Raw genomic sequence first — 24,329 nt, forward strand, 5'->3', positions numbered from 1 at the left:
AGACTGATGACGCCAAGCCCAGATCTCTGCTGCATGAGGAGACAATCTGCTCGAAGAGAACCACCATGAATCACCACCAATACAACTACAGCACTGTGGCGGCCGCTGCCGCTGCCGTGGTGGGCGTTACGGCCGTAGCTGCCACGGTGGGCGTGCCCTTCAATTTGCACCGGTCGTCGGTGCTGTCCCCGCTCCAATCGCTGCGCAACGAGCACGACCTGTCGATTGTGCCGCTCTCGCGGAATTTCGTTGTCGATTATACGATGTGGCAGCAACAAAATCAACAAAATCAAACGCATTCAAAAAAAATGAGCGCCAGCGAGATGACGGAGGCGACAGTGCCACCAATACCATGGGTTCGACCGGATTTGAATGTATTATCGACGACAACTGGGACAAGTGCACCACTTCCATTGAATGCTAGTATAAAAAACGAGTCGCGTTCCTCCGCCTCCAGCCTCCATGGTGTGATCAAAAATCGTAAAATCGACGATCAGTCGGATTTCAAAATGTCGTCGATATTGAGTTCGTCTGCATTCAAGCCGGTTGTCGCCTCTGCATCCATTATGTCCACCTCGCTATATGCCACGCGATCCAATTCAGATTCGATTAGCAACGTTTACATAAGTCCATCGCAATCGACGACGAGAACAACCACAGTGTTCACCCATAACAGCATTACGGCAGCGGCAACGACCCAACGATTACCCTCGGAGGCGATACTTAACTCGGCTTCGTGTCCCTTTCCGCCCATCTTGAACTCGATCCAACTGAGCACAGAAAGTGAGCAGCCCGACTTCTTTGCACTTGCAATCGATAATAATAATGAACTCTCATCAGGTTTAACTGCGGAACACTTGTCGGATCCAATATATATCAACACGAGTCTTTGTAGGAATCCTGATGCCGCTGATGATGATGCCGCTGATGCTGATGATGATGACGAAGTCGTCGATATTGAAACGACGGAAGACGATCTGCAAACAATTAATGATTCTCGCAACTTATTTGCGCACTCACCGAATGATGATATATCATCGCTCAGTGCAAGCCATTCACATTCACATTCACATTCTGGTAGCCCCAACGACGATGTCGATGTGGATGGCATTACAACAGATGTCGAAGATCAATTTGATTTCAAATCAAACAATTGCTCATACGACATTAACATTAGCCGCTCAAATTTGTATAATCACACTAATGAAAAGGACAAACTTTCATCCCTGGCCACGAATACGGACGAAGAGATGCGTACAAATCATATCAAAAATAATGAGGTAACTAAATGTTGCGAACAAAATATGCTATATATATATATAAAATGCGCCACCGAATTCAAACTCATTCCCATTCAAATTTCACTTTCCACCCATTTTACGCTCGTTGAAAATCATCAATTTATGATTTGCAGCCAAAGCGGATGCGGATGGGAGCCGAAAAAAAAACACATTTAAAATTACCCTTTAAAAACTAATTGAAAATCAATTGAACGTCTTTCAAGTTTAACATCAAGAGTTTTCCGTCCACTTTCTGGTGGATAGTGGGTTTTTTCTTAAAATCCGATAGGACGAAAATGAATTTTTGATCATACGGGAATATTTAGAAATTGTGAAACACGACTTCACCCAATTTTAGAATACATTTGTATACCCTTAGAGAGGTGATTATAATTTCGACATGTGTATGTATAGAAAGGCCCCATCTCTATATATAAAACTAGCGGGTATAACCCGGCCTTGCCCGTGGCACGTATGTTATAAAATCAATGTTTTCAAAAAGCTTTGAAAATGATTTTGAAACTGATCGGACGGGAATCAAACAATCTTAAAATTCACCAAAAAAAACTTTGAAAAGCATTTTCCACCGAAGGAGTTTAGATTTTGCGAAAAATGTGAAACACGTCTCAAATAATTTTTCTTATAGATCTTTTGAAATAAATTTGAGCACAAAACGCCATCCACCAAATCTTCGACCCCCATTTGCACCAAGGAGGGATGGATTTTTCAAAAAGTGTGAAACACCCCTCAAATGAATTTGAACATAGATCTTTGAAAATGAGTTTGGGGCCGATCGGATGGTAAACAAAAAACTTTCATACAACAGTTTTCCGCCAATTTACTACTGTTGCGGGTGGAATTTCCCAATTCGATGAAATACGTATTCATTAAGTTCTTATGGAGACTTTTGAAAATAAGCTTAAAGCAAATCGGGCACAACTTAAAACTTCGCACAAAATATCTTTGAGTCGCATTCCACCCGAAAAAGTTTGGATTCTGCGAAAAGTGTGAAACACGTCTCAAATGATTTTTCTTATAGATCTTTGGAAACGAATTTGAGCGCGAAACGTCACCCACCAAATCTTTGACCTCCATTTCCACCAAGGAGGAACGGATTTTTCGAAAAGTGTGAAACACCCCTCAAATGAATTTGAACAAAGATCTTTGAAAATAAGTTTGAGGCCGATCGGATCGCTAACAAAAAACTTTCATACAACCGTTTTCCGCCAATTTACCACTCTTGCGGGTGGAATTTCCCAAATCGCTGAAATACGTATTCATTACATTCTTATGTAGAGCTTTGAAAATAAGTTTCAAGCAAATCGGACACAACTTAAAACGCCGCCCAAAAAATCTTTAAATCGCATTCCCCTCGAAGAAGTTTGAATTCTGCGAAAAGTGAAAAACACGTCTCAAATGAATTTTCATATAGATACTTGGAAATAAATTTGAGGGCGAACGTCACCCACCAAATTTTTGACCCCCATTTCCACCAAGGAGGGATGCATTTTCCAAAAAGTGCGAAACACCCCTCAAATGAATTTGAACAAAGACCTTTGAAAATAAATTTGAGGCCGATCGGATGGTAAGCAAAAAAGTTACATACAACCGTTTTTCGCGATTTTTCCACACTTGCGGGTGGAATTTCCCGAAACCCCGTCTTAAATGAAAATTTCGGTTTGGGCTGTGCGTTGATCACCAATCAGTCAGTCAGTCAGTCAGTCAGTCAGTCAGTCAGTCAGTCAGTCAGTCTGGACAAACAGTTTTATATATAGAGATTGTTTGTCCACCCGCAAGTGTGGAAAAATCGCGAAAAACGGTTGTATGTAACTTTTTTGCTTACCATCCGATCGGCCTCAAACTTATATTCAAAAATCTTTGTTCAAATTCATTTCAGGGGTGTTTCACACATTTAGGAAAATCCATCCTTGGTGGAAATTGAGGTCAAAGATTTAGTGGGTGACGTTTTGCGCTCAAATTCATTTCCAGTGATCTATAAGAAAAATCATTTCAGACGTGTTTCACATTTTTCGCAAAAACTAAACTCCTTTGGTGGAAAATGCATTTCAAAGATTTTTTTAGGTGAATTTTAAGTTTTGTCCGATTTGCATAAAAGTTGTTTGATTCCCGTCCGATCAGTTTCAAAATCATTTTCAAAGCTTTTTTAAAACATTGATTTTATAACATACGTGCCGCGGGCAAGGCCGGATTATACCCGCTAGTAAAATATATACTATGTTCAACATCCGCATCAACAGCCTAGTTGTCCGTCTGCATGTTGGCAACTCTGGAAGCTCGTCGCTCAGTTGTAAAGCTCCTTGAAAACGTGCACAGGTACAGCTTTCGGTTTCCCAAGATAATTTCTCCAATTTCGGCATTTTATAGCTTCACATATCACAAAGCCGTAAGCGAAATGTCTAAGAGAGTTTTTTAATCTACGACGTGCCGAAATAAGTTTAAAGCTAATCGGATAAAAAATACAAATATTTTGTACAACCGATTGCCAACAATAACCAATGTGTCAGTCTTTGTAAAATATACAAATATTTCATATTAAAATTGTAGGCTGTTTTTTTTTTTGTATATGTAAGTTACACTTTATAATACTAATTTTATTAATAACTTTTTAGGACGCAAATGGATTAAAAAGGTTGTCCCGGCGGAAGTGCTCAAATCAACAAACCCAACGTCAATATCTAAAAAAGAATGGACCCACTCTTGACACCGATAAATTATTTTCGACCCAACCTAGTCTACACATTCCACAGCGGGTCACTTTTCCGGTATTCTTAAGGTCTCATCTAAATTCCTTTCGACAACGCCACCACCGACAGCCGAGCCCCAATACACCAAGACAATTATATCGCTGTGATACAACAGCGAGAACTAATGAGAATGGCGTTGACTAATATAATTTCCTTTAAGTAAATCAAAAAAATTACAAATCGTACATACTTTCCGATTGTAACGTTTAAGGTCCAATAAATTGATTATACCGAAAAAAAACTAATGTTTTGGATATTTTACACAAGATAATAAAACTAGACAATAGAACTTTCGTCCCAACACAATCACTTTACTTTTTTCAAATAGTTTTAGGCTGAAATTACTTATGAAAAATTTGCTGAAAAATTATTGGACCGCCCAGCTTATACAGGCTATAGTATATATCTTATATATAATATATAACAAGTTTAAAGCAATAAAGCAGAGGAAGTTTGGATTCTGCGAAAGTTGACACACATCTCAAACGAATTTTTATGAAGTTCCTTGGAAATGAATTTGAATCCGAAACGTCAGCCGCCAAATCTTTTACTCCTATTTGTACCAAGCAGAAATGGATTATCCGAAAAGTGTGAAATCGCCTCAAGGGTATAATAAAATATTGGCAAATGCGGTCATTGTTTGTATTTTATTATTACTTTGTTGAATGCAAAATTGATATTGTTGTGCGGAAGGCCTGGGACATTTTTTTGCACATTTGATTGACAGTGAGAATGTTACAGTGGGGTATTTTTATTATACTCACGCACCTTTCTGCATTTTTTGACCGCAGTCATTTTAAATGGAAATTTAAGACCCCATTATTGTTGCCAAAAATTCTTATCCTTTGCAAGCTACAAGGGCAGCATATAAGCGAAGAATTAAGTTATAGCGGCGCAGTCCGAAAGCTCTCTGGCCGAATTGAATGGACAAAAATACCAAATACTAAACAACGATAACTAAATCGGAACGCAACCATGTTTGCGCATATGTTGTATATATAAAAATAGTAAACAGTGTGGCCACATATTTTAAGGGCGAAATTTGTGCCTTTGGCAATCGATAGCTAACACGTCCCATAACGTATATATTTAATTGAATAAACAGATCTATTGAACTAAGTTAATATTTAGCAAAAAATGTATATATCGACATTCTACTCAGCAAAAAGGATTTATATAAACGGCGCTAAAAATTTTGTTTTTTAAAACATCGTTTGATACAAGTCGATACAACATTTATTACATCCCTAGTAAATACCAGTTTGATTGAACTAGTTCAATATTGAGTAAATCGCTAAAAAAGTGAATATTTCATGGAAAACTGCACACCAACGTAAAGTGAAATATTAAGAATACTTTTTATTGTAACAAAATAATAGAAAATGTGACAACGCAACAAGTAAAACAAATCAAAATCAGATGTACCTTATTAAGTATCACATTTCAACTTACCTACATATGTACATATGTGCATATGTGTGAGGTGTGTTGAGATACAACAACGAACGAACGCTTGTGAATTCATATTATTAAAACAATTTAAATGCCTGTAATTGAATCAGAAAAGATTTAGTATTTAGTTATACAGACTATTGTGAACATAACCCGATACACACGAATAAGATATATATATGTTAACTTTGCTGAGTTTTTCAATAAATAAATATAAATGTGTGTATGTGTGTATGCCAGTTCACACAAGCAGCATACGTACGTATTTCAATATTTGTTTGTAAAAGTGCAGTAAATAAAGCGAGGACAAAAAAACAAGAAGGTACAAAATGGACATTATTCAAGATAATTCGAGGTAAGTGATTTTTTCCGTTTTGTGATATAAAAAAGATAGTCTTTTCGTAAAAGCATATTTTTGATGTATCAAAGGGCATTCATACATACATACATACGTAATTATATACATTAATATCGTATTCTATGCTTTGTTCTTAAAAAAATGAAATTGCTCAGCTTTTTTCATACTTTCTCCAATATTTGCATACGCGTATCTGTGTATGTATGTATGTATGTATGGGTGCCCGAACAGAACCAAATTGAATAAAAATATCCATAAATGTCGTATTCTCAGATACTCACGGTCTGATTTACTGGCTCTTCGCTATGAAGGAAGTTCGAGACAACGACCACATTGTGCTAATCGAACAGAGCTGCAGACGTTAAATTTTTGGAAAATAAACGTGATTCAATCTAACAACAGCAACAGCAACAGCTACGGGAATAAAACAGGGTTGTCCCCTGAAAGGGAAAGTTCAAGTCTTGCTATTTCAAATGGACTTTTAAGTTCTCGCCGCGCCTTGCGGAACCGAGAACGAGCCCACAATTATTATCAACGGTTCAGTTCTAGCGATCAGATTGGTGGAGAAGACGTACAGGTTAGCTTAGCGTCAACCACCGGAAATCTCAGTGCATCCTATAAGTCACCCAACATAGATCATCGAAGCATATCCTCGTCGCATTTAATGCCGGCGTTTGCAAAACGACGCTTCGTTATTGCTTCTGGAGAAAGAATTGATCAAAATGAATCCCAAAACGAAAAGACGAATGCTTCGGGTAATTATGAAGACGGTACGATGAATGCAAAGGAAAATACTGCGACTCCTAGCCAGGCCACAGCCGATTTAAAAAGTCATTTACGTGCCATTAACAGCTCGTTAGGCTCACCCATACGCAGGGGATCACCCATACGCAGAGCTCCTGTACCAGGCGAGTGGGAACGTGGTGAAAAACATTCGAATCCACAAGAGAATGAACAAACGTTGGCGCTATCGCCAACATTTTCATCGGGCCGTCAGGGTGGAAGCTTGAATGTTCAAGAACGACGCATTGGCAGTGGCCGACTATTACCACGAAATGATAATTGGGAATATAAAAACAAGGATGCTGCAGACAATTTACTGAACAATCTTGAAAAGGACAGACCTGAAAATGGCAGTCTTGCCAATCAGCAGCGCCAGCGAACGAGTTCTGGAAAACATAGCGAACGCACCAACGATAATGTAGGAGAACGGGACCGCGATCGCGACCGGGATCGAGATCGTAGACTTAATGAACGCAAAGGAGTCGATAATCGTGATCAGAATGATGGCAAAAAAATGGTTCAAACCGGACGTCGCACTTCCAATAAAGACAAATTTAATTTTGGTGATAGCAACATTCAGAGTCGAGGCAAGCGCATGAACCTATACCAGACACACGATAGACCAGAACCTGAATGGTTTAGTGCTGGGCCAACATCGCAGCATGAGACAATCGATTTGCATGGCTTTGATGACTTTGAGGGCGAGAGTTCGGCGAATTTGAAAATCGTCAAAGAAGATGCCAGCAGCAAAGAACTCGATGTAAAAACAAACCAAGCAGCAGCATCCCCAACATCTAGAAGCAGTAGCATTGCCAGCCTAAACGTTGTCGAATCGAACAGTATCAAAAAGGATACTGATTCGGATATTACAATGGCAAATGTTGCGCCAAGTATACAAAATCACAGCGTTCATCCGATTCCAAAATCTGACGTTGAGTTCAATTTTGATGCCTTTCTTAACATGGATCCCATGGATCATGCACTTATGGTAAGTATATTTATCAACACATATCACAAATTCAAAAAGCTTCTTTTATTCGTTAAAATTCAGAAATATTGTATATAATAGTTCAAGGAAAATTCTACTTGTTAAATATCTGAAATTATATAGATTATTATATATGTATATAGCTATCGGCTATTGTAAGATTATAGATATAGACATACAATGAAAGCGAAGCGGTTTTTTTGTCCGCTAATGGGAAATATCATATATTGGGATTCGGCTGCTTAAACTTCTTCAAATAGTTAGAAATTTCATTGCTATCCACAACTCTTTTGGCATGAATATGTAAATTTGTGTAAAAATAAGAATCACCGATTTCATTTTAATCACAACAAATACGAGTAGGTAAAAGGGCGATAAATTGAATAAAGCTCTTGTTTGTGAGTTTCGTTGTTTCTGTCCGCTAATAAGAGAGGTTTTTCTGAAAATAAGTTTGAGACCGATCGGACAAACTTTAAAACTTCGCCCTAAAAACCTTGGAGCCGCATATTCCATCGAAACGGCCTGCATTTTACGATAAGTGCGAAACACGTCTAAAACTAATTTATCTGAAAGATCGTTTCAAATGAGCTTACACTCGAAACTTCGCTCGTTCAACCCTTGTCTCGCATTTACCAGCCAAGTCGGTTGGATTTCGCGAAAGCTCTGTGAAACACATCTTAAATATATTTTCATAAAGATCATTTAAAGTGATTTTGAAGCCAATCGAAGACTTAAAAATTCGCTTAAAAAATGTTTAATTCGCATTTTCGACAATAACGTCCCAAACGAATTTTCATAAAGATTCTGAGAAATGAGATTCAATCCAAAACTTCACTCACCAAATCTCTTACACCCATTTCCACCAAGCAGCGATGGACTTTCCAAAATATTGTGAAACATCCCTTAAATCAATTTTGAACAAAGAGCTTTAATAATGCGTTTAAGGCCGATCGAATGTCAAACTAAAAATATCATAAAATCAAACATTTTTCGCAATTTTTTCCACATTCGCGGCTGAAAATTCCCAAGACTGTAAACACAAGTTTCAAGATGATACGGAAAGATTTAAAAGCACAAAACGTTTCACGGGCAAGGCCGGGCAATAATCGCTAGTATATATATAAACATATATATGATACAACTGGTCGTTATCTATTTAAAACTTATTTTGATAATTTCAGGGTAATGATAGCGAGGTGCAAGGCGATGTCAAAGGGACGTCGCGATTCAGTCAGTGGTTTGCATCCAAGGAGCCAGCAAATACAGCCAACGATCAGCTTTACTTTGGACACTCTTCTACGCCAGATACGCAAGGTAAGCAATTATGAATTTACATACAGAGTGGCTTTTATCAGAAAAAACCTAGTTAAGCACTGTCCCCATTTTATGTAATGTTAAACAATTCAGAAGTCTCTTGCTGTTCGTACGTCTCTACGTGTGACTGTCCACAAAATTTAGCAGGTGTCCAAACCTAGTTAAGCACTGTCCCCATTTTATGTGATTATGAACAATTCAGAAGTCTCTTGCTGTTCGTACGTCTCTACGTGTGACTGTCCCCAAAATGCCTATGGGCCTTCATTCGTAACTTAACATTTTTTAGACTGTCTTTAGCTTTTAACACACTGTGCTTAGAGTCGGTTACATGCGATTCTTGTTGCTATACTTGGTTCATGGCGTGAAGACTATATTGGCTTCGACCGAAAAATCAAACCCCAAGAAGGAGTCAAAACTATGGCAATCACGCCCACGTTCATCACCCAACGAATAGCAAAAATCGCCTTTTCATAATTTAAAAGTCACTTTACGGTTAGTCGCAGTGACCAAGTCTCTTTTTCGAATATTTAAATCAGTACATACACTGTGAACCTTGTATTGCGTATTTGGTCTTTCTGTTGCGGGCAGTATATATATCGGAATCGGCCTAATCGGACCACTTTTTCATATAGCTGCCATATAGGAAGGGTCGGTCGAAAATTAAACAACTCGGCTTTTATAAGTTTGACTTTGTTCTTTACATTAACAATTCATCGGACAATATAACATTTATTTATATATACCAAGCATGAGATTTCCTATCTCCACTATGAATCTCATATATATGCAAAATCTTATCAACATCGGATTACTATGTCTTATAGCTGCCATAGGAAAGATTAATCGAAAAATGTGTTTTTAACATATATGGAAAAATTGTATTGTTTTTCAAGATATTTTCATCAAGCTCAGCATTTGCGAGCTGCACATATTTCCTTACTTTCATGCTTAATTTTTGTATTCTTAATTTTTAGAAATTCCTAGTGTGAAAGATTTGGAAGCACAAATGAGAAAAGTTGATTTGCGTCCGGAAAACGATATAATAAACGCAACGTCAAATGCTGCACACCCAGCAATTCACACAGAACAAAGAGACAAAGTTGTTACCAAGGACACCGAAGCTTTTAAAAGACTTTTGCAGCAATTGGGCTCCCAGAACATATCGCATCCAGGCACTGAGTCGTCGTATCCTATAAATGCAAATGTTTCGGCCGTTCGTAGCGGACAAAGTTCTAATACTCAAGACCGCCACCAGCACATTATCCGAGTTCAGGACTCCCAAATTAAAGATGATGATCTGCAACTATATCAGCAGCGTGCCAAAAAAATGGATGCTGCGTCACAACAAAGGCACCTTGAAATGATTACCCAAAATCAATTGCATCCCGTTTTGACGCCGGGTGTCCATGATTCAAACATATCTGGGCTCTTACCTATGCAAGCACATAAACGTATGGAGATTCAACAATTGCTGCAAGGTATGTCATTTATAAGTAACTTCTGAAAGGATTTATTTTTTTTATTAAAAAAAAGGGATATTTAATATGACTTGTGCTCTGATTCTGTAAAAAATAAAAAAAAAATTTTTCTTGAATTTCAGGAGTTGTTCGAGGAGATGTTTCCATTGAATTTTTAAATAAGGAACTGAATAATCCCAACACAACGCATCAGTCTAGGGAGGTTATTGCAGCTGTACTTCATGAATGTTCCAATTCCGGGCGAAATGCTGTACAACATTTACCTTATTCGAATGACATACATCCCCATAATCTCGTGAAAAATCATCAACTCTTTAACAAAAATATGGGCCCCGAAGGTACGCTGTCTGAGTTTATTATATATATTTATTTGCTTTGCAAAAATATGTTAATTATAAACATGCTTTAATGCCTTTTAGATGTATTTTCGCAAAACACTCCGAGCCAAGGCATAAACCAACACCAAAGGCATAGTAATTCGCCGACACCTTTGGCATTTACTCCAACATCTGTTTTAAGAAAAATGACTGCTGATAAAGAATCAACATCCGCGCTCAATAGCAGTGCCAACAACCAGCAGTTTCACCAATATCAATTATCCACGCACCATCCAAAACCGCCTGTACTCAATATGATGAACGAGTCACCGGTAATGTCTGCAATTAACCAACTGCAACCTAGAATGATTTTGGGTGGAAACTATGCCATGCAGCATCAATTGAATGCCAACAGCCCACAAATTTCTCCAAAATTACCCCCACAGATGACTCAATCGCGAAATCAACAAAATAAATGGCCTCCTGGAAACATGCAAGCAACACATGCATCTAAGTCTTTTGGTAATATGCCTCACATTACAACACAATCTCTCTTTCTTATACGCACGTACTCGTAGACATATTGTTTACTTAAAAACCAACATACCATAACGTGTCTTATCTCTATTCGTTTGTCTGAAAGGAATTACAAAATTGAATGTGTTAAAGTGACTGCAATTTAGATGTGTTTTACCATTATAATTCGTTTATTGATGTTTTTGATTGAATTAATAAACTGACTTTTAAATTTCTAGGTCGTCCGATTCTGAAAGGAACATTAAACTCTAGTTCCCAACAAATGCCTCCGCTAGCATTTTTATTAAATAATGACATGCAACAAATGCATCAGCAAAAACTGAAGTCCATGCAACCAACGGAAATAATAAATAATGAAATTATTCACGTTGGACCTGGACCCCCACCACCACCACATCAGAATGTTCCATATGCCGATGGCATCTCCCAGATGCAGCAACATCATTATATACAACAGCAACAGCAACGATCACAGCCGCCCAGACATCGATTATTGCATGGAGATATGCACCGACAAACTAATATACCAATGCAGACACTCCCAATGGCGGGTAATTAGGAACTAATATTTAAAAAAAAGCAAAATACATTCATATTTGTTTTCTTTGACTACATCTAGGTGTCCCCGAAGGCTCCGAGTCTGCAAATTTAATAAAAAACAATAGTCTCGGTCCCATGAACTACCACAGAGATGAACGTTTGTCGCCTACAACAAATCAATTAGCCCAATGGTTCTCCCCAGAATTGCTTGCCAGAGCATCAGCTGGTAAATTGCCTCTTTTAAATATGAACCAGGCGCTCAGCTTGGAAGAATTCGAACGTAGCATGCAACATTCCTCAGCCACAGTGCTCAATTAAGACTAAGAATAAATCTACTTTGAAAGAGACTTAAATGAAACTAAATAAAATTAGTTGAAATGATTGCTGTATTATTAAATAAAAGTTTTGTCTGTAGTTTCTTTAAAAAGATTTAAAGACCGACCTGTTCATCTGTGCATAGTTGCAAGGCTTTACTGTACACTCTAATAGATTCGTAAAGCATTAAACACACTTGAACTAAGAATATTAAAACTAATCACTAATCGTAGATTGTATTGTAAAAAAAAAACAAACAAACAAACAATTCTTCTGTATATACTGCAACAAAAATTTAATAATAAAGTAAAACATTTTAAAATTGTTCAGTTTCCGACTAAGAGATACACCAACTACCAAGTTTTCAAATCTTCATCTGCACGCGAACCCTAAGAGCTGGGAACCCGAATACATTAAGTAATGTAATAAAGAGGTAGGATACCAGTTGTTTTTCTTTTTACTTATCGTTTGATCTCGTCGAAACTAATTTTTTAAGGATTATGTGAAATTTTAATTAAAGACGTGTTTGAAAATTTTTCCAAAATTTCCCACAGTTAAGAAACTAAGATGGTAAATAGGGGGAATAACCTCTAGTCTATTATAAAAGTGAGTTATACCTTTTGTACTCCCAATACTTTGTATGGCATATTCTGCGTTTATATATTCTATATTAGTTCTCTCTCTAAGTCTTTTAGATTTTTAAATCTATCTCTCTTCTAAGTTAAAAAAAAAATTTTTTATTTAAGGCATTCCAGAACACTGCAAATGATCCAAACAGTAATTCCCATTAATATATGATAACTGAATTGGAGGGAAAAATCATTGCAAAAATAAGTATTTGGACACAAGAAAATCTATTGAGCTAAGTACTATTTGTTTTTATTTTTTTCCGAACCCCTTGTAGGATTCTTAAGTACTAAATATACTTAGTTACATTCTCATTTTAGTTATGATAGTTGGTTCAAATAATGCGATTTGAGTTTTTCCTTGGGAATAAATAAAGTGTTGATTATGAAACGCAGTTCAATTCAATACACACAAGTACATATTTTGAACATTCATAACTAATTTTTGTTTGTCCGTGCATTTATCTTATTCTTCATTCAAATTGTGCTCTCCATATGTATAAGTTTAAACATGTTTATAGGTGGGATAATCTGCGACTAATCTTACGTACACTAAACATACTAGTTGAGCGACAAGAACTTACACACCTGGATATGTACACATATCCATATACATACTGACGTATAGCGTGCAATAGAAACGTAGTTAATGCTTTAATTAGCATTGATATACGGAAAAGTATTTGCAAAGAACTAGTCAATTTCGACTTCTTACTATTAGGCGTTTCTCTAAATTGTCTTCAAAACAATTCTATTATACTTAAAATCTCTTGATCTCATTTAACTTTAAATTGTTTTATGTGCGAAACTTTAAATATTTCCTTTAGAATATGTTTGGCATTGAACTTTCGTTTAAGATTTTCTCAATTTTAAAACTGAAGGCTGTCGCTTATATTTTTAGTAATGTGCCAATGAACTTTTTGTTAAGATGAAAGTTAGTTAAAAGCCTCGTGAATCTTTTGGGTACACAACATTCAATGTACTGTAAAATATTATAATGATTTTATCCGAATATCAAAGTCCATTACAAAAGTTAATGATTGTCCTAACGAACAAATGAACGAATTTTAAATATGGTAACAGACATTTGCTATGATTGCTTGCTTTTTCAATTCGGAGCAATTGATTCCCGGATGCAAGTAAAATATTATAATTTGCTAATCCTTGAATAACATTAAATGAACACCTTTCAACTCGTTAACCGCCTTTAGAAAATTATGTATAATAGAACTTTGTTTTCTTTTCGCCTTACCACGAGTTATACTTAGATAAACTATCAGCACAGAAAGCACAAGATGTTTGATAATCTAAACACTAAGGTAATATACTTGTGTTGTTTAATATAAATGTTACAATTCGTTCGAACGAAAGACTTACGGCCACCTTTTAGTTGACTTAATTCAAACAATCCTTACAATAATTTGTTTTCTTTTTTTGGAGAAAGTTAACAACTTGATTTTTCGCAGACTATATTCTAAATTCAGTAAGCGTTCTGTGTAAAATTAAAGCAACTACTTATGTAAGAAACGCAGACATTTCAATCGCAACAAAATCTGTTTATACATGCTCGTAGTATGTGGCGAGTACTCGTAGTATGTGGAGAGTACTCGTAGTATGTGGAGAGTACTCATAGTACGAAATGTCAATCTTGGGCGCACTTTGCGACTTATCTAATCGTTGATGCCAATGCAATCGCACTTGTCAGATGTCGGAGCACCATTGACGCATTCTTCGCTCCTATGAATAACCGCAGTTTGATTTTGATCTAGCTCAGAGCATGGACTGTTTTGGCAATCGCTTTGAGACTGTCGCTCAGGTCCAGCTTTAGCAGCGCCGACGCCAACGCCAATGCCTGCGTCTGCGTCTGCAGCATTCAATCCAATGGGTGTGCGGCCATATCCGGAACTTGTAGGCACTCCCGGAGCTCCTCCAGTTGCGGCAGAACGTCTGTACACTGTGCTATTCATTGTCAGCTTGCGCACATTCTTGTCAGGATGGAAAACCAATATATACACCTTCGGAGAGTAAAGACAGACGAGGGCCACGGATGCACTTAAGCTGATGGAAATGCACAATGTAGTTATTTGGATCTGTACAAGAAATACATTGAATTCATTAATTATTATTGCTTCATAGCAGTCGCTGTCGAAATTTAGGGAAAGTCCAAATTTGTGGCAGTCACTTTTATAAATAATAAATCAATTATTTAACGAAAATAGTTAGCACAGGATATGGTTTCTAGGTTTATGTTTTCTTATTCAATAAATAAAACTCTTGAAAAACAAAATAATATTGTTGTGCAAAAACAATTGATTCTAATAAGTTTAGTTTCAACCAAAGACGATATAAACACTAAGATGAGTAACGCCCATACATTTGACTGCGACGCCTGGCTTCTCATCTGGCTTTTCCCACTTCACACGACACGCCAGCCGACTGGCTGTTCGCTCTCCAAAAGCCAGACGAACAAATGCCGAAGTCGCAACTTGTTGATGCTGACACGAACGACGAAGTTAGTCGCCAGCCTGTCTTCGGCAAAGCTGGTCGATTGATGGTGCTCTGCGTCGATTCGTTCGGACCTCATAGAGCCAAAGCTGAGAGTACATTCTATTTTTAGCTATTTCGCTCTTTCGTCTGTGAGAGCGCAATGATACTGATTTCGTTTTCGTTCTCAAATTTTTAAAAAAGCAAGCGGCGTTACTCATCTTTGTGTTTATATTGTCTTTGGTTCAACCAATTAAGAACGTAAGCATTTTTTAGTTCAAGTTTTAAATTGAAAGTGAAATAAATTTTTTTTAGTGTTATTGGAAGTATTTTATAGAGCTTACCTCGTAGGAGTTGCCAGTACCGAAATAAATTGGTACAAATGCTAGCCAAATGATGCAGGTCGTGTACATTGTGAATCCGATAAACTTGGATTCGTTAAAATTTTCGGGTATTTTGCGGGTTTTTATAGCATAAACCGTACAAATTGTAATGAGTATCATGTTGTATAGCTGAGAGAAAAGAAAGGACATGTCCTGTATCTTGCATTTCAAGATGACTTCGGTGCGGTCTGGGTAGTAAAATCGAGTTCCCGGCGGCTCCACAATCATCCAAATCATCGTAATCAAAACTTGTATTGCTAAACAATTGGTAGAAACAAAACAAAAACGTAGTTATTAAATATTTTTAGAGCCATAAGATCAGCATCTGTTTTGGCGCAGCATTTAATAATTTTCTATTAATTCATCTAACATGAGCTCTACAAATATTACTTTGAGATTTCTCAACATGCAAACATGTGTAACTATTTATGGATCATAAAATAATGTACGATCGCTTCCCTGAAAGACGATCGGATACTCAATCGATTTAACCAAAAACCGATAGACTCGATGATTTTCGATTATCGATAACTTAGGGATACCCTCTAACTTAGGGATACCCTACACTTTTGTCGATCTTGTGTTTATTGTATATTTCCCTAATTTTATAAAATTAAATTTAAGGACCTTTTTCTCTAAATATTAAAAACATGGACATTTACCAAAGTTAAATTTTTTTCATTCTATTTTTTTTTTGAGTGTAAGTAAAATACAAAAAATCCTTGTCGATCTTGTGTCTACAGACTTGAAATTTTGTTTCCGATAATAACTCGTTCGGATTCCAAGCAATCGATAAGAATCGATATAGAAATTTTTTTTTTGGAGCAAATCTCTGGGGTTTTGAGATCTTGAGTAACGGTTCTTAAGAAACAGGATTTGATATTACTTCGAAACGGGGCAAGTTGCTGGAGATTGGAACAAACTCATACTGTGCGAACTCTCGGAGGATTTACGTTCAAAATTTGATGTTTCTAGGGTACGAGGTTACGAGGTAACGAGGCGTTCAGACAGACGAATCGTCGGGATAGAACGAATCGTCAAATTTCGATTAGCTCGAGCCTAATTATGCTTTTGTTGTTCGAGTGTTCGAAAGATGGTTGATGTAAAAGTGAAGGGAAATAAATTGTTCGAATACGTACCGATCAAGGAGGTCGTGATCACCACTTGGGACTGAGGGCTGATGTATTTAAGGCGCTGCGCCGACTTGGATGCCGAGTGGAAAATTCGAGATATGCGATTTGTTTTCGTTAGCAGAGCACTGTAAATGATAGAGAAGCCAACGCCGATGCCGAACCTTTGCAGAACACAAGAGCCAATAGTCGGCTTCGCGATCAGGGCAAATGTGTTGCAATAGCAGACGAGTATGCCAAAGAGTAGAGTGTAGCTGAGCTCACGGCCGGATGCCCGCACGAGGGGCGTATCGTGATTTTTTGCGAATAACACAATGACAATGATCGTCATCGTAATACCGAATATTGCAATTGCCAATGGAACAAGGGCAAACAGCGAGTTCCAGCGCATGTACTGTATGTTGAGGGCAAAACATGACAGCTTGTCCGGATACGGCCAAAGACCCGGGCCACAGTCCTTGCAGGTCAACTCATCGTAGACGTATTCGTAGGGCTCACAGCTGTCGCAGATCCAGCAACAAGTGTCCCCCTGTTAACGAGAAAGAGAGTCAGCAATTGAGCAGGTGAGTTGCAGGTGAGTTTTACTACCTGTTGTTTTTTTATCATCCCAGCCTCACACGGCAAGGAGCATGCTGAGGTTGGCATCTCGTTTTCCTTGTTCCACACAACTGTATCCAAATTAATTTCCAGGTTATTGAACCATTTACCGATCACCTACATAGACGTACGTACAGTTGAGAAAAGAACCAAAAGTATCTTCATTTTTTAAATATTTCCCCCATTTTATACCATTATATATATATAGGATTTATATTATAGTGTCATTTTCTATAAACATGAGAATTTCCTTTTAAAAATAATAACATTTTCTGAAGTTAAATTTAAATGAAATTTAAATGGGATTTTTTAATTTTTTTGAGTGTAAGTAATATAAAAAAATCCTTGTCGATCTTGTTTGATTAAATTGTGAAAAGTTCAAATGGTCCGCCTAAATTTAGAAACTTACAACTTGGGATCTTTTTCTATAAACATGAGAATTTCCTATTAAAAATAAAAACATTTTCTGAAGTTAAATTTCAAGGGGATTTTTGAATTTTTTTTAGTGTAAGTAATATACAAAATATTCCTTGTCGATCGTGAGTTTATTATTAAGTTTGGTTAATTTGTAAAAAGTATTATAATATTGTTAAGTTTGGTTAATTTGTAAAAAGTATTATAATATTGTCACGAAATTAATATTTACTGGTATCTCTCATCATATAGTACTTAAAATAAAATCATATTTTTGCTCTGTCTTTATTAACAGAGAGTCAATCTGTCTGTCGCTCAGCTAAAATTTGAATAGTTCCTTTTTTAAAAACAGATTGGATCACTTTATCGTATAAGCCATATCTGCCATTAACTCTGGATGCAATGCTTAGATTTATAATGGGAAATTTGCTTGATTTTCATAACCTCTTAAATCTAAATTCGGCTATTCAGCAAGGAACGGGTGAAATTTTAAATAGTAGTGGCAACTCTTTTTATTGATTTTCATATTTCAACATTAAATTTGGCCACTTTTTTGGAGTAGTTGGCAACACTGGTGCCAATATGCGCTTCATTAGGAACATTCCTACCCAAAAAGCGGGCAGATTTTAAATAAAAATAATAATAATGTAAAAACAAAATAAAAATTTAGGCAGACTTTAAATGAAATTAATAATAATTTAAAAAATTAAGCTTCGTATTTCAATACGACAACGGACAACGGTATCTTGTCGTTTTTTGGTTTAACTAAAATATAATTACCTTATACTGATATCCGGAGGAGTTGTCCAGACGTTGATAGTTCAAAATGTCGTACCTCGCCAAGCCATCGCCCTGACGATCGAACTTCACCTCGCTGCCGGCCAAATCTTGGGAGAGTCAAAGGTTAATTCAAAATAGTCGTATAAGAAGAATCGAGTATATCAAATGGGGACCTTTAAATTCTGTACTGTACCTACAAATGACACATTCAACAGGTAATTGTTGTAGAAGTCCTTTCCATCATAGTTGGCCATATTGGGACACGCCTGCGAGTGGCTGTCGACGGGCTTGCGATACCACACGGACTCGCTATGCCGATGTTGTGGTCCCGGGTTCTGATCATTTTGGGTGCACAGATCGTTGTGCAAATTATGAAGTGCATGGGCGAAGGCGTACACAGCGTCCACTACGAATTGCGTCTTCGATTCTTGCTCGTATCTTGATCAAGATAAAAATGTCTACATTATTTTATGGCTCCACAACAGAAAGTGGTGATTAGAACCAATAATGGGAAACGATTTGGAGCCGAGCCGGCTCGAACCCAGAATTCCAATTTTCATAGTTCTTTTATGAACCGAGCCTTCAACCAAACCACTCGCTCCAAAAACAGACGAACCGAACCATATTCAACTTTTGAGGGGCCAAGCATTTGATTTACTATCCCAATTTTCGTTTCAAAACGGGGAACGGGATGCAAATCGCTTGGGACCTAAGGATATTAAATATGTGCAGGATTGATGGGATTATTGCATGATCCCGGAATTACCAAAATTTAAATAGATTATATAGAATTAATATTGATAGCATATAAATGTGACGCTTTGAAAGAATCCAAATTGTGGCCGGGTTTTGGAGCAGCGAAACATATTTTTTTAAAATTTTCGGTTCTGGATAACAACAAATGTCTGTTGCGGGCGAGACGGTATTGAATTTATTGTCCCGTTGACCATCTCGAAAAGAGATCACATTTAGCCCCCATTTTTATACCCTGAACCCATTAAAAATGGGTAAACTGGGCGGGCAGAAGGAAACATATAAATTATATATATTCTTTATCAGCATCAACAGCCCAGTCGATCTGTCCGTCTGTCCGTCCCTCCGTCCGGGTTCAGGGTATAAAAATCGACGGTTGTATTATTTGGAGAATATATGACAAGCCAAGGTTTGAACCCAAGCATGGTTCTATATGAAAAAATCGACAGTTGTATTATTTTGAGAATATAGGATAAGCCAAGGTTTGAGCCCAAGCCTGGTTCTATATGAAAAAATCGACGATTGTATTATTTGGAGAATATAGGATAAGCCAAGGTTTGAACCCAAGCCTGGACATGCTCGCGAACTGAAACACCTTGCAGAGTCGTTAACCGGACCCCCGCCCCCCTCCCGGATTAGAACTTACCCGACTTTTTCCGAGAGCCTGAAACTGTCATCGCAGGTAATTTTCGGCTTTTCGTTTTGTGGAAGACTAGCGTCTTGGTCATGTTCATTCATTAACTTGCCATCGTCCGATGCCGTGGATAGAACACAATTAAAGGTATCCTCCCAGTACTCGGCGAACCATGGATTTCGCTTGTTATTGTGTGGCGTCAATTGCATCATATATCGGTCAAAGTCTTCGATTATCTCCGATTGCAGCTCAACCGTAATGGCACCCTCGGCAATGTCCTCCAGTCCTTCCAGCAGCTTCTGCTGCTTGCCCCACCCATCACTGGCCACCCAGTGGAAGGGGTGCGAGAGATTGGCCCGTTTCGCCGCCAGAAGGATGCGACGTGCATCCTCGGCGCGTGTAAACAGAATAACTCCACGAGCGTTTGGCTTCTTTTGGAGCTTGCCAATAATTGAATCAAAGACTTTGTCATCCGCGGCACTTGGCACCTTTTCGGCGGCGGCAATGCAGACATGTCGCTCCGTTGCCTCCTTGTGAAAGGCCTCAATGCCGTATTCACCGTAGGATCCTTCCGAATGAATTGTCGATACGTATGACCAGTTGAAGTTCTTGATGATGTCCACCAAGGCGACAGACTGGAATGTATCTGGCGGCACGGTGCGTGCGAATAGATCAAAGCGCGTCTTGTCCGAGAGAGTCTTTGCCGTGGATGCTGGTGAAATTTGCGGTATGTGAAAGAGGCGTAAGAGATTCGCGACCTGCAGGGATACCGAACTGTACGAGCCGCCGATTACACCAAAAACCGGACCGGATGTCGCATTTTTCCTCAACTGCGGAATGGATGTATCCGAGCACTCGAACACGGACGTGTCCAGGTTGTTCAGCGAGGCGCGCACAAACTGGAGAGACTGATTCAGAGCATAGGTATCCCGAGAGCACGTGTCCAGTATGTGCACGCCTATCGTTATGCCCGGCAATATGTTTGTGTCGTTGTTAACACGGTCAATGGCATAGAGCATGGCCTCCAGGCGCTGAACACCCCGGTTGTAGACCTTGGGTCCGCATGGCGGTGCACCTTCGCCCTTCTCATGAACCGGAAAAAGTCCGCCAAGTATTATGTCACCCGGCAAGGACACGGACACCGTGTCGTGCGCCTGCGACGATCCGGCGCCTGCCAATTGTGGTATCAAGCTCCAGCAAGTGGCCACCAGGACCATAAGCCATAAGCCAACTGGACTGTTAATGTCATCTGCATTCCTTTTGAACACTTCCCACATATTGGTTAATAGTTTAATAGTTCTACGAATCATTTAATAAACATATTCATATGGATTTTTTTTGCAATGCTCTTTAGTTCGTGATACAAAAGCGGCCACGTCCATTGTCGTTCCCAAACATCTGAAAGAAAAGTCAATATATATCACATCTCTATATATACTAGCGGGTATTCACCGGCTATGCCCGTGTCGAGCTCTGTGCTCAAAATTTTACATATAGGTTTTTTTTTTGCTATTTCGGGCATTCGCAAAGATTCATTAGAAAATTCATTGGAGGCATGTTTTAAACTTTTCACAAAATGCGCTATTTCTCAATGAAAAGGCGGGCCAAAGATTTTTTGGCCCAAGTCTTAAGTTTCGTTCGATCGGTCTTAAATTCACTTCATAATTCACAATTTGGAAATTTCACCCGCAACTGTGGAATGTTAGCGAGAACTTTATTTAAATTCATTTGATACGGACAAGGCCGGGCAATGCAATTTAACATTTAATTATTGCCCGAATAATAATTATTTAAAAAAAAAAAGTTTAATAAAGATAAGTATTTAATAAAATTGAGTTTGAAGCTCATGAAATTAAGACTCATAAGTTGGAATCCAAAAAGCGGGCCGATTTTAAATAATAATAATAATAATGTTAAAAAAATAAATGTTCTCAAAAAGCTTTGAAAATGATTTTGAAACTTATCGGACGGTAAACAAACAACTTTCATACAAACGTTTTGCGCCAATTTACCACTATTACGGGTGAATTTCCCAAATCGCTGAAACCCGTATTCATTATATTCTTTTGTAGATCTTTGCAAATAAGTTTCAAGCAAATCGGAAAAAATAAAACTTCACCCAACAACTTTTTTAATCGCATTTCGACCAAAGAAGTTTGTATTCTGCAAAAAGTGAGAAACACGTCTCAAATGAATTTTCATATAGATCTTTGGAAATTCATTTGAGCGCGAAACGTCACCCACCAGATCTTTGACCTCCATTTCCATTAAGGAGGAATGGATTTTCCTAAAAGTGAAACACCCCTCAAATGAATTTGAACAAAGATCTTTGAAAATACATACAAACGTTTTTCGCGTTTTATCCACACTTGCGGGTGGAATTTCCCGAAACCCCGTCTTAACATGCACCTACATCACATCAAATTGAAGGTAGCTACAGTAAAAATTTCAGCTCAGCCCAGCTCTTACGGTTTGGGCTGTGCGTTGATCACCAGTCAGTCAGTCAGTCAGTCAGTCAGTCATTCAGTCATTCAGTCATTCAGTCATTCAGTCAGTCAGTCAGTCATTCAGTCAGTCAGTCAGCCAGTCATTCAGTCAGTCAGTCAGGACAAACAGTTTTATATATAGAGTTTATAAGTTGGAATCAAATTTTTCCGCCGCAAAGTTAACTTTCATTCATACAACCAATTAGCTGGATTTTCAATTCAAGAGTGGTAGATTTTGATTAAAAATTGCATACAACTAATTTCCGATAAATTTCCACAGTTGCGAGTGGAATTTTCAAAATCCGTTAAGCACGTTTTCAATATGTTTTAAATCTTTAATTTTTTAAAAAATATGCATTGAATCGAGCGTATAATACTGAAAACTTCGCCCAAAAACCTTTGAGCGCCGCTTTTCATCTAGGATGTGTGCCCTATAAGAATTTTCATAAAGAAATGAGTGGAAGCCTAAAACTTCAGTTCAGGTATTTTCAAGTAGAGCTCTTGCAAATGTGTACAAGAACCTCCATTTAGTATATACCGAATTCCTGTGCCTTGAAACGCATGAATGGTCATCTGTTAAAATTGAATGCTTGTCAATTTGCAGAATTCCTTAAGTTAAGAGGATGCTTGTTTATTTACAGAATCCCTTAAGTTAAGAGAGAGGAAGGGCAAAACGTCACACACAAACACTCGAAAGAGAATAACAGTTGGGGATGCTTTCCACGGCAAATACAAAAACTTTTCAAAGCTTGCACAGAGGCAGAACACGCACACGGTCCCGACTAATGTGTGTGTGTGTGTGTGTGTGTGTACGCGCGCGCGTTTGTGTGTGTGTGTGCTTCGCAAGTAACAATGGCGACCCAGAAAAAGCTTTGATGCAAGAACTTTACCAGAAGTACCAAGGAAGAATGGTTCCACTGATGATGGCAATGCGCACAGAAGCAAAAGCAGCCGCAGCAGCAGCAGCAGACATCGAATACAGTAACACCTACATTTTGAGAAACATATACACCTACATATATACATATATACCATACACTTATTGCATATGTATGTGGAGAAATTCTATTAATTGAATCGGGTCAGGTCAAGGGATTGAAAGAAAAAAATTAAAAACAATCTATATATGTATGTATGTATGAATGTAGGTACAAAAGACTTGTTCGTGCTCTAAGCATAGTTAACATTCAACTATATTTCGATGCTGACATTTTATATACAATATATGCCCCCAACCCGGACCCCGACCCCGACCCCTTCTCTTCTGCTCTTCAGGGCATGGTGGTCCTTATTTACTGTGACGGTTCTGTTCCTGTGTGGGTGTTAAGGTACACATACAAATATATGTACGTGCGTAGAGTTTTGTACACTGACGTAAACCAAGCGCCAACACAAGCACACACACTCACTCGAACCCATATATATATATATATGTATTTGTATGTATGTATGCAAGTGCGGACTATATTCGAAATCAATGTACTATTTGTAAAGTCGAATTGAGGATTAATAATGTGTACTTACCGTAATTAAGCTGGCTTTGATTATTTCATAATTATTATTCCTATATATATAGTTAGATATGTGCGAATATAACAACACATGTAATTAAATTGTTTAAGGTATCTGCTTGCACTCACGTTATTTTTTTTTCCGTTAACACTTATTTTAGCCACTAGCAAAGAGCGCACACACATCTGTCCATAGCATTAACAGTAGATAAACTGATTTGCTCATGATAAGCCCAAACAGTTCTTGTACCAGCAGCAGCAGCAGCACCAGCAGCAGCAGCAGCAGCGACCACGGCAGCAACACAACAACAATGATAAGAGCTGTGCCAGCAGCAGCAGCATCATGGCTAAGAACAACAGTATCAGAAGCAGCACCAACACCAACACCAGCAGCAGCAGCAGCG

General features: G+C 38.0%; 2 protein-coding genes across 2 annotated transcripts; one reads left to right on the forward strand and one right to left on the reverse strand.

Annotated features, from left to right (window-relative positions):
* The first annotated feature begins 5,330 nt into the window (after positions 1 to 5,330).
* On the forward strand, positions 5,331 to 12,214 carry 4E-T (eIF4E-Transporter). Its single transcript, XM_064681551.1, has 8 exons — positions 5,331 to 5,852; positions 6,129 to 7,626; positions 8,808 to 8,940; positions 9,915 to 10,418; positions 10,541 to 10,756; positions 10,838 to 11,257; positions 11,491 to 11,823; positions 11,892 to 12,214. Exons 1-8 carry the CDS (start codon positions 5,827 to 5,829, stop codon positions 12,128 to 12,130), a joined length of 3,369 nt encoding a protein of 1,122 aa, XP_064537621.1. The 5' UTR covers positions 5,331 to 5,826; the 3' UTR covers positions 12,131 to 12,214.
* Positions 12,215 to 13,062: 848 nt separating this feature from the next.
* Positions 13,063 to 24,291, reverse strand: mGluR (metabotropic Glutamate Receptor). The gene is made up of 8 exons (XM_064681612.1): positions 23,939 to 24,291; positions 19,941 to 21,326; positions 18,735 to 18,979; positions 18,542 to 18,648; positions 17,339 to 17,464; positions 16,760 to 17,279; positions 15,582 to 15,877; positions 13,063 to 14,843 (listed from the first exon to the last, which is right to left on the reverse strand). The coding sequence occupies exons 2-8, from the start codon at positions 21,236 to 21,238 to the stop codon at positions 14,424 to 14,426; spliced, it is 3,012 nt and encodes a 1,003-aa protein (XP_064537682.1). The 5' UTR covers positions 21,239 to 21,326; positions 23,939 to 24,291; the 3' UTR covers positions 13,063 to 14,423.
* Between the last annotated feature and the right edge of the window lie 38 nt (positions 24,292 to 24,329).

The sequence above is a fragment of the Drosophila montana genome, unplaced genomic scaffold (assembly GCF_035044405.1).
Source record: "Drosophila montana isolate Dmon_TW-CO22-7 unplaced genomic scaffold, ASM3504440v1 contig_2397_1, whole genome shotgun sequence".
NCBI lineage: Eukaryota > Metazoa > Arthropoda > Insecta > Diptera > Drosophilidae > Drosophila > Drosophila montana.

Bases quoted from the DNA above. Each gene is read 5' to 3' on its own strand.
- 4E-T (XM_064681551.1), top strand. From the start codon at position 5,827: ATGGACATTATTCAAGATAATTCGAG. The intron at 5,853-6,128 runs GTAAGTGATTTT...TCGTATTCTCAG, and splicing joins ATTATTCAAGATAATTCGAG to ATACTCACGGTCTGATTTAC. The intron at 10,419-10,540 runs GTATGTCATTTA...CTTGAATTTCAG, and splicing joins GATTCAACAATTGCTGCAAG to GAGTTGTTCGAGGAGATGTT.
- mGluR (XM_064681612.1), bottom strand. From the start codon at position 21,238: ATGATTCGTAGAACTATTAAACTATTAACCAATATGTGGGAAGTGTTC. The intron at 15,878-16,759 runs GTACGTATTCGA...CCAATTGTTTAG, and splicing joins GATCACGACCTCCTTGATCG to CAATACAAGTTTTGATTACG. The intron at 14,844-15,581 runs GTAAGCTCTATA...TTTCTTGTACAG, and splicing joins GTACTGGCAACTCCTACGAG to ATCCAAATAACTACATTGTG.